Source organism: Mustela erminea, chromosome 14, assembly GCF_009829155.1.
Source record: "Mustela erminea isolate mMusErm1 chromosome 14, mMusErm1.Pri, whole genome shotgun sequence".
Lineage (NCBI taxonomy): Eukaryota > Metazoa > Chordata > Mammalia > Carnivora > Mustelidae > Mustela > Mustela erminea.
The window spans coordinates 62,418,521-62,433,231 of NC_045627.1; the positions used below are offsets into that span (position 1 = coordinate 62,418,521).

The following is a 14,711-nucleotide window of genomic DNA, read 5'->3' on the forward strand; positions in this document are numbered from 1 at the left end:
AATTTATAGTAGGTCATTTGATTAAATAGTAAACTTCTTCTAGAAAGCAGTCCTGGATTCGATGTCTCATTTTCTCACCTACATTTGAGTTATTTTTAAAATTCTTACTTATATGTATACATTTATGTTGAACTGATGAGTTTTTAGGGCTCCTCTTTGCATATACTTTTCAGTGTAAGTTCTGGTCTCTAGCAATAGGGAGGTAATAGTGTTTTATGAGTACTTAATAGCTGGCAGTCACTTTTTGAATAATTGTTTTATTTAACCAAGATAAAGCTACTTGTTAAAAAGGTAGAAAGGACTTGGGACATAGAGATAAAGGGTTTTGGGATATGAAGAAGGAGTATATATGGATAATAAAATTCATGGGCTCATGAGTTATTTTGGAATTTACTTTCCTTAGTTGCATTAATTACTTTATGGCAGGTTTTGCTTTCTTTTAACTTGAGGGTTTCTGTTTCTATAGGATGGATTAGTAGGCCCTCTACCTAGCCTTTAAAAATCTTTTGGTTCAATACATTGTAATTAGTTTTTGGTAATTGAATTATTCTCTCTTCCTGCAGATTGAGGTGGTACCATGCAGCAAGCAGCAGAGAGATGCAGAGTTCGAGTCAGAAGGCCTGACATGGCACTTTATGTACCTAAAGCTCGAAGAAGTGTAGTGCTGCTCAAGTCAGGTGATGAGGAAAAAAGCTGTGGTCCACTTAGCTCCGTGGTGAAAGAAGAACAAAAAGAGGATTGTTTCTTCCAAAAGGAGATCTTCAGAGACAAATCTGAGACTCAGAGACTAAGCATTAATCCTGAAAAAAAGGAGCACAACCGTAGAGAAGGAAAGAAATTTTCAACAAAATTAAGAAAAGACGTGTGCCTTCAAGAAAGAAAGAAAGATAGGATTTGTGTTAAGAGGCAGACTACAGGATCCAAAGAAACATTATGCCAAGGACGTCAGGAGGGTGTCCCAAATCCCAGGATACCTTTACAAAGACATTTTAAACCAAAGGAGGTGCAATGTTTGGAGGTTGAAGCCACAGATGTGACGGGACCTGGGAAGTTGCTTCTATCTCGGTCTTGTTCAGAAGTGAATGAGGCCCAGGTTCTAAACAAACCATTCCGAAATGTGGAATTCTGTGATGTCAGTAGGCATGAATTAAGTGGCGAAACATTTGAAAGCAGAGGTTTAGAAAGCAGAATTGAAACTGATGCCAAAGTCGTGGAGCTACTATCGCAGTTTCCTAGAGTTTTTAATTGTGTGTTGAAATCTGAGAGTATGATAGTACCTGTAAAACTGAATTCTGATTCTGTAATTGCACAACAAAGCATGCAAACATCATGTGGAATGTTTACTCCCAGTAGTGGAGGCATTACTGCTATTTCTGTTCCTGGAAGTCCAGATGGTGTCACTGACCAAACTTGTGTAGACTTTGAAGCTGAGAATGTTAGTGAGGTGGCCAACAATACAGATTTCATCTTGGGTCAGAGTGGTATAGATTCCATTCCTGAGACTCTAGATAACATCTCTCATAAAACGACTATAGTCAGCAAATTAGAGAGCGTAAATGGCATTTTTGATCCTGCAGTGATTAGAGAATGTGAGGTGAATGACAGCACTGCTGATGACTTATGTATAAAGTATGAACCTTCTGATACAGCTCTCCTTGCTCATGAAACAGATACAGATGAGTCGAAGAGTGTAGGTGACATTACTAATAAAGCATGTAAGATGGACATTACAGATGTCCCATCTGATCAAATAACTATGGACAGCCCTTGTGTAGTTGCAGTTAGAACAGCTGATGAGGTCTGCAGTAACACAGGTAATTTCTCAAAATACTTAGAAATGAGTGCAGATACAGCCCCTCTTCATGTAGCTAGATGTGGGAATGATGTGGAAAATTCCAGCAGCCTGACTGCTTGCTCAGATACTTACCCTGAGAGTATTTCCTCTGGTTTCACAGAGTCAACAGGAAAGTTGATAGAGAGCTTGTCAGATTGTGCTTCCTCCTTACCTATAAAGAAGATTGCTGGTAGTAATTGTAACACTTTTTTGGACTCTGAACTCAGTACGTTAAATGGGACAAAAGTACTTTCAGACAGTGCCTCGGGCAATGATCTGGATTGTACTGGTGATACAACAGAGGCATTGCACGAACTAAAAACTGCTGAAGAGTTCAAAACAAAAGAGGAAGATGACTCAGAGAATATGGAATTTGGTGTATCTTTTCCTGATATAGAAACTGTATCTATGGAAACATCCATGGAACCGAAAGCAACGGAAATGGCTCGTGTGGAGGGAAATGCTGCTACTGAGGAGAGCTGGGAGTCTTTGTTTAATGATGATGGTGACTGCCTGGATCCACGTCTTCTACAAGAGGTCTGTTCAGTAGAAGCTGCTCAGTGTTTACATGATTTATAGATTCGTAGAGCCTGATATTTTGGGGGTAATTTTGATAGACATTTGTGCACACTCATATATTTACTCACTACATCCAGTGAGGCTTCCTGCGGTAAACAAATGGGATTGTAGATTGAGAAGAGAATGCCTGGTAGATCTTACCAAGTAAAATATACCGAATTGAGCTGTACTTATAATAGCCACGTCCTGAGAGATCTTACTGAGTAGATTAGGGATGCAGTTAATGGGTTCTGACTATCTGTTGCGGGGATACAGAGGGAAACTTCTTCAGAAGGGCTCTTCTACATTGACAAGCTGTATTTTACACAGGCCTATTTGAGGGAGGAGAATAACTTATTATTATTTATATTTATTGCGTTTTTCCGGGAAACATTGCAATGTTGTTAGACACTGTGGAGGGAAGGAAGTAGAGAAAGGAAGGGTAAAATAAGGGAAGGTGTGATTGTTTTTATGTAGTTTATGCTGAGTTAAATTAATGTGTAAATGATTGTTGAGTACATACAGAAAATATAAGTGAATAATGCCATGCTGGTTAGAGTTCATAAATACAAAATGTTGGGTTTGAAGACATTTTAGAAATTATTTAATTCTTTTCATTTTCTTAATTTAGACATTCACTCTATATCCAATATTTAAATTCCTTACTACAAATAACAATCATTGATTTTAAATAGTAGAACCACTTCCCCCTTCATTCCTTATAGTGGGTTCACATAACCTTTGTCTGGAAGGAGAAAAAATAATTTCCCTGTGAAGTCCCCAATTTTATAAATGAGGAAATTGAAGCTTAGTGGTCATACTTTTAGGAACGGCATAATCAAAAAAAATTTTTTTTTTAAGATTTTATTTATTTGACAGAGAGAGAGAAATCACAAGTAGGTAGAGAGGCAGGCAGAGAGAGAGAGGGGGGAGGAAGCAGGCTCCCTGCGGAGCAAAGAGCCCGACGTGGGGCTCAATCCCAGGACCCTGGGATCATGACCTGAGCCGAAGGCAGAGGCTTTAACCCACTGAACCACCCAGGCGCCCCAGGCATAATCAAAATTTCAATTTAGTTCTCTCAATCCAGTGTTTATGTTCTTTCTACCAAACCACGTCTTTACCTATAACATACTTTTGAGTGATTCCAAAGAGCCTTTTAAATATGAAGTGAGTAGTGCTTTTGTTTCTGAGAATTAAACCAGAAGTACCAAAAAACGATCATACGGATGTGAAGAAACACATGAGACTACAGAGGGGACAGGCCTTTGGACAGAACTGACTTTCCAGTACCAAGCAGTTCCTCGTCGTTTTTAGGTGTCTGCGTGCGCACGTGTCTCACGGTTAGCACTCCTTGTGGGCAAGTCGTTGTCCTCAACATCCTTTGAAAGAAATACAGAGCAGAAGGTATTTGTGAGTGGGCACCCACAAACCCCTTGAAATTGCATGCAAAATGTTATGTGTATGTGGAGTTTTTCATAGCTTTCATCAGATTCTCAAAGGCAGTGCTTCACTAAGTGTGGTCCCTGGACAAGCAGCAAGAGTGCCACCTGGGAACTTGTTAGAAATGCAAACTCTTTAGCCCAGCGGTCTATATATTTATGTGTTTTCCAGGTGACTCTGATGCACATAAGGTGAGAACAGTTGCTCAAAAGGTAATAGACCAACATAAATAGGTATCAGAACGTGAGTGTGGTAACTAGAGATGGCTGTCCAACCGTAACTAGAAAGAACACTGTTCAGCAGAGGTTTTAGACCCAAATTAGGTTAAGAAATACTACTAATGTGGGAAGGTAGGTGACTATAGAGAAGTTATTAAGGATCTCATCATTGGAAGAAGGTCTCAGGGATGGCAAAGGGATTACCTGAGGGGTAGAGAGCACAGTTATGCACAGCAGGGAAGGAGTAGCTTCCTATGAAAGAAGGGCATGGCACACAGAGCCTTTTACACATGATGGGACTCAGTATTTATTGAGTGGATGTAGGTGATAGGGTAGAGTTGGAGCTCTGATTTTTTAGGGTGGACTCCAGGGGCTGTCAAAACTTTACTGCTGCTGGAATTTGGATTCTCTATGGTGGTAGCTTAGGGATACGGCTTCTCTAACAGGGGAGGAGGGTTCATGTGTGCAACTGTTTTTCAGGTCTTAATGCTTTTTAGAACAGGTGCAAAAGAATGTAGGCAATCACACAGTGTTCCGAGGCGCATAGTAATATAGCCAAAGAGGACACTTGCATGACGTAAAGCTGGGAATGGCTAGAAGATGGAGTAATGTTTTAAGCTAAAGACAGCTAGTTCTTGGGGGTTGTGTTTGGATATCACATACTGGGTTGGTGCTTGCCGGGGGTGGGGTCTGTGTTGAGGTATGAGGGGTGATGAGAGCACAAGGGAAGGAAATGGATTGAGAAAGCGGAAAAAAAAAAAAAAAAAGCAAGTAGCAGCTCCAACTCCACAAACTATGGTCTCCTGTGCTTTGAGTTTTAGGAGATATAATAATAATGTTATTAAAAGATGCCACAGATCCAGTAACATTAATAGCCCTCTAGTGACTATTACTCTTAATTTATTATTTATATTGCTCCAAACATACTTTATTAAAGGCTAAACCAGAATGTCTGCCGGTCTTGAAAATTTTCCAGCCAATGATTTTTTGGCTCTTTTCCCAGCGGGCCTGTTTCTTTGTTGACAGTGGCTACAGATGGAGGTGTGTAATACTTCTAATGGGCAGGGAGGTATGCTGTGGAGCAGGGTGTGGCAGCCATTGGCATGTGAAGCAGTTTCCTGCAACATCTGAACTTCTAAAACTGCGTGAGTGGGTAGAGAGCATAGATAGGTCATTCCTGAATTCCTGGAACTGCCATTCTTGATGAGCCTCTAAAGATCACACTTATTCTCCTTAAGCCATGGTTTGGGATGCCCAGAAGTTTAAGTTGGTAATTGATAAAGAGAAAGGATGTTGGCCTGACTTCTCCTCCTAACCCTCTGAGATCTGGTATGAGAACACAAGAATTACTGTTGTCTAGATAAAATGTCCATAGCTGGGGCGCCTGGGTGGTTCAGTGGGTTAAGCCTCTGCCTTCGGCTTGGGTTGTGGTCTCGGGGTCCTGGGATCAAGCTCTGCATTGGGCTCTTTGCTCAGTGGGGTACCTGCTTCCCCCTCTCCCTCTGCCTGCCTCTGCCTGCTTGTGATCTCTCTGTGTCAAATAAATAAAGACATAAAATCTTTAAAAACAAAAGCAAAAACAAAAAAACATCCATAGCTCCTTCTGCCTCCTAGAGTGATCTGCAAATCTATTGATTGGTAGGAGGGTTAGTAAGATACCAGCAACGTAACACTGATGTTGACAGACTGTGGCATCTGGTCCCTTCACTGGTCATTTGAAATTGGTCATTTCTGGTCTTGATTTAGGTAGAAGTCTCCTTTTGCTACAGAAGGCTACTAACAATGTTACAATCATGGAAAAGAGAAGAGTAAAGGAACACCAGCCGTCCCCACAGACTTTGGGAAAAATGCTCTCTGAGTTTAAGTAGGAAGCCCAAAGGCAAAAGGAAAACCTCAAAATTCCATCGCTAAAAGCAAATTATATGAAGAATGAAGGGAGGAAAGTCCTTCATATCCCATCCCCTAGAGTCTTCATTAATAGTTGGTACTTCATCACTTTGTAGTTAAATGGAAAGATCGAGTACTTAGAGTTTGAGAAACTGTAAATTGTAAATAGCTAGGTATATATGGTTATTATCACTTTCGTTTTATTTTATTTTATTTATTTATTTTTTAAAAGATCTTATTTATTTATTTGTCAGAGAGCAGAAGCAGAGGGAGTGGGAGAGGGAGAAGCAGGCTTCCTGCTGAGCAGGGAGCCCGATGTGGGGTTTAATCCCAGGACTCTGGGATCATGACCTGAGCCAAAGGCAGATGCTTAATGGCTGAGCCACCCAGGCGCCCCATCACTTCCATTTTAAAGGCACTGTGTTACATGCCAGCTTTTTTCTCAGCTTTATCTAAGGTGTTTGTTTGTTTGTTTTTTTAATTTGGAGAAACGGGATATAACCATGTGATTAGATAGTCATATAACAATCTGAAGGATAATTAATATAAAGCCACTTTATGAGAGATGTCCTAAGTCTGTCTGATGGGTGATCTAGAGAGTGGCGTCAACAGAGGATGAGATCCCTGAGGGCTAGACTGGTTGATACTGTTGCATATTATTGAGGCTGTAGAATTAAATAAGATTTGAAGCCCTACTTAGATTGTTGTTATGTTCCCAATTTCTGTTTTCTTTTTCTGTTTCTTAAAATTGATAGATTTTCTTTTCTTTTTTTTTTTTTTTTTGAGTGGTTTTAGGTTTACAGAAAAAAATTGAGTGAGAAGTTTAGGGTTCCCATATGACTCCTTCACTGTTTTATTACTATTTTAATTTTTATTTTCACAGTACCTTTTATTATTAGTTGCAACTCATTTTAGCAGACTTATATTTAATATTTTTATTAAAGTGTCTGAATTAATAGGTCATTGGCTGCCTAAGTGAGGATTCCAGATGCCGTATATTTGAATGCAGTTACTTGGGACATCCAGTGAAGAATCTGGTTGAATGAAGTACTCTATTTGTTGTTCAGTCCACTAGTGGATGATGACTGGATCTCTGGTTGATACAGAAAGAGAGGGAATACTAAGGGGATACCATTGCTCATAGTTTATTTCTAAACCAAACATCTCCTAAAATGAAAAAAATCTCCCATCCGAGCTCCATTAGGTTTGTTACGTAAATTTTTTTCCTCTTAATCTGCGTTTACACCAACAGCATTTAATTTCTGATGCTTTTTCAGAACTGAAGAGAGGTAAACAGTTCTAGGCCTCTATTGTCGGTACAAGGAGGCATTCTTGTCTGCAGCTTGGGAGATTCCTGGTGTGCTGTACTCCGTCCCTGGCAGTGCTTTTACTTTAGTGAGCTCCATGACATGTATATGTGGAATATAGTTGGGGCAACTGGGGTAGGAGTAGCGATATCACTTGTAATGTTTCTTCCATTTAATTCATTCCCTGTTCAGTGACAGTAGCAGGGAGGGATAATGGTAGGGTTGGCAAAGAGAACCAGAGTGTACACTCTACCCTAGTCAGGAGAAAAACATACTAACAGCTTATCACAAAGATTTTAAACATTTTAAAAATGTTTAAATCTTTTCATGAATTTTTTAGTTCATTTCTGTTAAAGAGTTTGGTTAATAAGAATTAAACTCATCTACACTTTGATTTGAATTAATGTAGTCATTTGTATCAGAAATTTCTTGTATGGCACGTTCAATACTCTGTTGCTGGGCTTTGGGAGGGAGGTCTAGAAAGGAAGAGAGGGTCCCAGCTATAGGCTTGACTCCTGAAGTGGGTAGCCAGCAGTCAAAATATATTTAAATTCAGACTGTTTTGTGTTATGAATCTGGGGATGCGGTGTGAGGAGGTATAAATTAGCAGTAATGCCTGCAGGACAGAAGGAAATTAAGTGCTAGTCAACAGCCGTGTACAGATCATTTGTGTGAATTGACCCAAAACTGAGACTGTTGAGGAAAAGCCAAGAGGATGCCCAGGCGTGCTGGATCCTAGGCTTGATGCACGGAGACTGTGTTTCTGATCCTTCAGATGATGGGTCATGCTCTTATATTGCCTGCCTTGACTCATTTCTTAAAACAGTGGGTCTGAGTCTGCAGTTTGAAGGTCAGAAGCACTTATGTATTGCCTGATGGAGACAAATAGGCAAGGGCTAATACTCTCTAAAGTAATAAACACAAAGAAGAAATTTTTATTTGGGAGAACTGGCATAGATATGATGTAGGATCTTAGGTAGTTGAAGGGAGCATAATCAGGAACTAGAGAAATCAAGAAGTGGAATGGCAGTGAATGCTACATTTATCTGTTTTGCAGTGTTTCTTAGGACTTTTGGGCAGCCATTGTCCCTGATTATCATAACAGTACCTGAGTCAAGCTGTCAGGGATAGTTTGGGAAGATTCAGACCTCTAGCAGTCTTCTGTTCTTGGGTTGTCTGGTCTTTGAGCTTTCTGCATCGTCATTGGCATCTCTCCATCTAATCTTTCTAGTCATGCTGCGAAGAGGAGGAAGTAGAGACGTCTCTCTGCCTCCTCAGCACTTCTCTTGACTATTAATTAAATCTGTTTGGTGGATCGGTTTAGCATCTTGTCAAGGATGCCAACGCCAATCTGCCATGTTAACTTATGTATGATCTGAAGAGGAGCCAGGTCCATGTCGGTTCAGGATGTTCACTTGATCTTTGCCCATATATTCATGTGTCATACATTACCATCCATGGGAGAGAATTAGAGCTCTTCAAAGTTAACCTCTGACACTGGGGTCAGTAAATGATCATCTGAACCAATTGCTGGGCTGTCGTACATGTCTCACTGTTGTAGCTTTTCTTTTAGATCCTTTAGCCCTTTTCCTTTTCTGCTTCCTTGTTTATCCCCACCCCCGCTTCTTCTCTTTAATTATGCCTTAATCCAAAGCTGTGGCCATGGCTTTCTCCCACGGAGGATAACCAGAGGTATTGAGATATTGCTTCTACCTATTCTAGAGAGATCTGTAGATGACACCTTACAGGGGATTCTACACATTCTTGTTACAAATTTTATGAAGCCAAAGTTTGCCTTTCCAGCTGTGGTTTCCTGTTAAGGTCAGTGGGGGCATAGCCTAGATAGAGTAGATAATTTTATTTGTGGGTAGAGAATTCCACTGGGGACATTTTCTCCTCTTACACTTACTATATAAAATGTTAGAGTTTAAAAGTCTAAATTTATCCTTCTGTTGAAAAGGATGTAAGTCCAGAATAGTACAGAAGAGGCCTAGAAGCTATCACTTATGCTGCATAGCATATAAATATTTATGCTGTAATACTTTAATGGCATTATCTTTTTAGGGAACTCCTTTTGGATGTTTTTGAATTTGGGTTATGAGAAATTTGAAAAAAACTTGAAATACCTTTTTTTTTTTTTTTTTTTAAATAAATAGTGTTATTTCCCTGTCTGCCAAAGAGGAGAAGTTAAATGGGTAAAACATTTTAATTCTAGCTTTTGGTCTATTTACAATACTGTAGACCAACATGAAAAATTCTTGGCTGTTACTCTCAACTTTCTGTGATACTGGCATACCTTAGATAGAATTAAATCCAGATAGTTCAAAAAGCTTTTTTTATGTTTTTGTTTATAGCTTTAACCTGTTCTCCAATGAAATCTTTCCATTTATCAAGGTTTATAGTAAATAATGACATTTTAAATTGATTTTCTTCAACAGAAAGTGAGTTAATAAGCAGTTGTGTAGCCATAAGATATAAGCGGGAGAGAAAAATAGAAAGAAACAAAGAACTTGGATACCCTAGCCTATATAATTGAGAATTGACTGTATGGGTTGATTCTGTAAATCATGTTATCATGTTATACCACCAACTTGTGATCAAGTCTTTGTTGTCCTTTTCCCTGTAACTTATGCCCCCATGTGTAAATTTGTTACAGACATACCTATAGTTTAAAGTGGTTTATTATATTTCATACAACTTTATTACATATTGAAATTCAAGTTCTTTTTGTAATGTGTGCTGAACATACATTAAATGTGTGTTGGGTGAGTGGTTAGGTGATCAGGATGAGGTGGAAGGAAGAGCCAGGTCCAGCTCTAATATAAGGTCTTGTGTAATGAGTATTTCAAAATTAGTACGGATGAAGTAAATGTAGATGATGTAAAACTGAAAAAGGGTAGAGGACAAGTTAGATTATCCATGCTTTGCGGTGTTTAGGGGAGGAATCACAGAAGAGGTGGTATTTGAGTATGTCCTTGGAGAATGGTGTGATATTTTGAGATGGGCAGACTGACAGACATTAGCACTTGTGAAGTAATAAGATCAAAGCAATGGGGACGAGGAAGTAAGGTGTGTTGAGGCAGAGTGAATATTAATCTTTGGTTGGAATTTAGCATATTTTAAGGGATGACATGAGATAAAGCTAGGAAGGTATATTAGTATACTATTGCTGCTGTAATAAATTACCACAAAATAGTGTCTTAAAACAACACAAATTTATTAACTTACAGTTCTGGAGGTTGGACATCTAAAATGGGTCTCACTGGGATAATTAATTAAGGTGTTGGCAAGGCTGTATTCCTTTCCAGAGGCTCTTGGGGAGAACTTATTGTCTTGCTTTTTCAACTTCTTGGAGTTTGCCACATTCTTTGGCTCGGGGCCCCAGAGTCTTGCTAATATCATCACTCTGACTCTGAGTTTTCCTCTGAGTTCTTCTGCTTTTAAGGACCCTTGTGGTTATAATTGGGTCCACTCTGATAATGCAGGATAATCTCCCCGATTTAAAGTCAGCTGATTAGCAATCTTAATTCCATCTGCTGCCTCAGTTCTCCTTTGCTGTATGTACCATAACCACAGGTTAAGAGAAGTTAGGACATGGATGTCTTTGAGAGGCTGTTATTCTGGTTGGGGCCAAATTATGAGAGCTTTAAGTACAGCCACTGAAAATTTTTGATCAAAGGAATGACATGGTCACGGCAGTATTTTGGATAGTTTAATTTATGCTCCTTATGCTATCTAGAATATACAACTAGAAAGAAATCAGCAACCTTGAACTATCTTTTTAGTTTTGCCATTGATCGTCCCTTTCTCCCTTCCTCCTTTTCTCCTTTTGCCCTTCCCTTCCTTCTTCCTACAGTAGTTTATATCCATAAATCCGTAATCAGAATTAGTTGTCCTGAACATTAATACGGCACTGTTTCTGATTGTGTTCACTGAAAGACCTTTTCATCATGTTACGGAAGGAATACTAGACTAGCAGTCAGGAGACCTGAGTTATGATTCAAACTCTGTCAGTAATTTGATTTGTAATCTTAAGGATATCCTTTAGTCTCTCGGTGATGCAATCCTCCATCCTTGTAATCAGGATAATAATAGCAGCCATCTGACATGCTCATCTGACAGAGATATAAATATGACTTTATTCCAAAGTAATGTAGCATATTTTTGTTTTTTTGTCTGTAGAGAGTAACTGGCTTCATAACTTCGTAACTTTTTTTCTTTTTGAAGAAAAGATCTTTTTGATCCTTAAAGAACCAAGGATCAAACAAAAAACAACAAAAAATAAAAAGCTCAAGGATCCATGCCTGATTGACCTACTCTTCCCACCCTTTTTTTTTCCTCTATAAAGAGGGATCAAGGCAATTAAGTCATAGCAAGTCAGGTACTATTTTACAGACTTGTTTTTAAGACCAGACTATTAGGCTTTAAGAGTCTTGAAAACCCTCACTTTGGGGAAGATGATTTTAATTTAGCTGAATATGGAAGCTGGTTATGCCTATGAAGGAATACTCACATTTTACTTACACTTTATAAATAAACAAGACAGACCACTGGCAAAAAAAAAAAAAAAAAAAATTCCTAAAATGTTTGTGATTCATAACTCAAAATTATTTGCTCTGAGTTATTTTATTCCCTTGGTCTAATAGAGAGATTAGAATGAATCAAATTCAAAACCTCTATTGCTCTATCAAACATTTCTTAGTCATCAGAAAGAAAAATACATATGTAGGTCTTAAAATATGAAGGTTTCACATTGACAGTATAGCAGATACTTGCTCTATTATATGTGACTTAGAGTAAATGTTTCAGTTGTCTAATAGAAATATGATGAAGGCTAAAAATAGGAACCATGTATATGATAAAAAATTTTCTAGTGGGCACATTAAGAGAAGTGTCATCTAATAATATACCCAGAATATCATTTCAACATGTAATCAATATAAGAAATTATTGAGATATTTTATTTTTTGTATTGTCTTTGGAACCTGATGTGTATTTTATGTATAAAATACATCTCAATTTAGATTAGCCACAGTTTTCAAGTTCTCAGTGGCCACATGTGGCTGGCAGCTACCGTGCTGGGCTGTGCAGGTCTGCTGCAGGTGTATCTACGTAATTGGTGTGTGAAAGCTTAGAGCCTCTCCTTAAAGCTGTCTGTATTGCCCTGTCTAATCCGCTGACAGCGGCCCCGCCCCCTCGCTTCCCTTCACAGTCTTGCTCTGATCTTCACTTCATTCCGTATTGTTCTCTTAGACATTTCCCTCTTCAGTGTCACAAACTCTTCTCTCCTTTACTCTGTCAAGGCTCCCTGTCATGTTTGGCTGGGGTTCTCAGGAGAGAAAGTGGCATTAAAAGTATGGCCTCCTACCTACCACCATACCATAACCAAAAAAAATGTGTTACTGGTAGAAACATAAACTGACCTCACCAATATCAGTGCCGTGGGGAAATGAAATGAAGTTCTTTCTCCTCCTTGGAAAAGTTAGGAATCCCTGATAATAGTGGTGTCTGATAGGAAAAACTAGTCAGGAGTATCTAATTTACAGGCTTTATATCTATTGTTATGAAATGTAGAATAAGAATTGTGTTTTGTTATTATTAACACTTTGTGTTTAACCAGTCCCAGAAGCCAAAACACTCAGCAGTTTCCTTAGAAATGGAATGTAAGTATGTTAAGTTCAGTTTTGCTGAGCAGATTAGAGCAAAGGACCATAAACAGATGTTCTTGGCAGACCATTTTTTATTTTATTTATTTATTTTTTTATTAAGGTTTTATTTATTTGACAGAGGGAGAGAGCACAAGCAGGGGGAGCTACAGGCAGAGGGACAGGAATGGGGAGAAGTAGTCTTCCTGCTGAGCAAGGAGCCTGATAACTGGGCTTGGAGCCTGATCCCATCCTGAGATCGTGACCTGAGCCGAAGGCAGACACTTAACTGACTGAGCCACCCAGGCGCCCCTTTCCTTCCTCTTTATAATCAGTTCTTAGGGTTTATAATTCCAAGGCATTTGTAGTCATGCATTGTTTATGTCTCACAATGCATTATTTAGCCCCAGTTTATAAATGCACAGACATGCAGTAATTTATTTTGTTTTTTACAAAGTACCTCAAAAAGTTAATGCCAGAAATCCAAAAATGAAATTAGGAAAACAGTTCCATTTACAATTGCATTTAAAAACTATTTAGGAATAAATTTAACAAAAGGAATATGAAACTTGTGCTCCAGAAACTACCAAACATTGTTGGAAGAGATTAAAGAAGACCTAAGTAAACGGAAAGCTATCCCATGTTCATCTTTTCTTTTTACTGTTGAGATACTTCTCAAATTGATGTGCATATTCAGCAAATCCTAGCTACCCCCCCCCCCTTTTGGGGCAGAAACTGGCAAACTGATCCTCAGATTTATATGGAAATCTAAGAGACTAGAATAGCCAAAATGATTTTGAAAAAGCAGGACAAAATAGGAAGATAAAACTTTCCAATTTTAAAATCTATTAAAAAACTACAGTAATCAAGGTAGTGTGACACTGACATAAGGATGGAGTTGGAAATGACGACTGACCTTCCTTGTCTCTGGGACAGTTCTCTTAAACTGATAGACCAGCCCCCTTTAGGCTTTTAAGGATTTGTTAAGTTTAGCTGATTTCTTCTTGCCCGCTTTTGTAGTGCCCACTTCTTTGACCATGATCTGTCAGTGGCAAAACAGTTTCTGTGTTCTATTTCTGTTTGGGGGGATTTTGCCACTCTTGGGATTTCAGTTTTTTTGATCGTCTCGCATGCTCAGTGGTCTGGTGAGTTCAAGAAAAGCTACTATTTTATGGATCACCTAATTTTTTCTCATTGTTATGGTGGAAGGAATAATTCTCTTCCTGCTTTCTGCATCCTAAGCAGAGTGGAAATATGGCACTTGGCCTGTAATACATTCAGCACTCAGTTAAAATTTAATTAAGTGGGTTGAATTCATTGAATACTTAGTATTATATAAGTGTTATACTTAGTGTGCTGAGCACGTACATATCATTTAATCTACACACCTATCTGTGAGGTATAGGTGCTATTATTATTCCTGTTTTTTTAAATGTAAACTAAAGCTTAATGGAGAAAAGGAACTAGAGGTACAGCAATGAATAAACATTTTTGTTGATTCTACCTATATCACTTTCCCTCTCCTCTTCCTCCCAAATAAATTCTTGAATCCATTTTTTACTTCTGCAAGGAAAGGAGATGTATCCTTGGCATTGCAAATTCTCATTTCCTCATTTGATAGGCAGTAAGGCATAGTATAAACGAGGGAAAAGCTGGAAGAGACCTAGTTGGACTCTCCCCCTCCGCCCACCACTGCTAGTTGGACTTCTTATTAACAGGGAGAAGATACTTTCAGGTCTGAAGGCTTTGGGTGATTAGTACTAGCCCCTAGGTTTTATAGCAGGTGAATGACCAAGGTCTGTCTTGGCTTTGATGCCATATT

General features: G+C 38.7%; 1 protein-coding gene across 8 annotated transcripts in view; it reads left to right on the forward strand.

Annotated features, from left to right (window-relative positions):
• R3HCC1L (R3H domain and coiled-coil containing 1 like) overlaps positions 1-14,711 on the forward strand; it is a 92,750-nt gene that overhangs the window by 56,787 nt on the left and 21,252 nt on the right. For all 8 annotated transcript variants that reach the window (XM_032312068.1, XM_032312074.1, XM_032312076.1 and 5 more), the window contains one exon: positions 564-2,371. In XM_032312068.1, coding sequence (XP_032167959.1) covers positions 578-2,371 — 1,794 coding nt within the window. In that variant the 5' untranslated portion in view covers positions 564-577. The remainder of the gene's footprint in view (positions 1-563; positions 2,372-14,711) is intronic.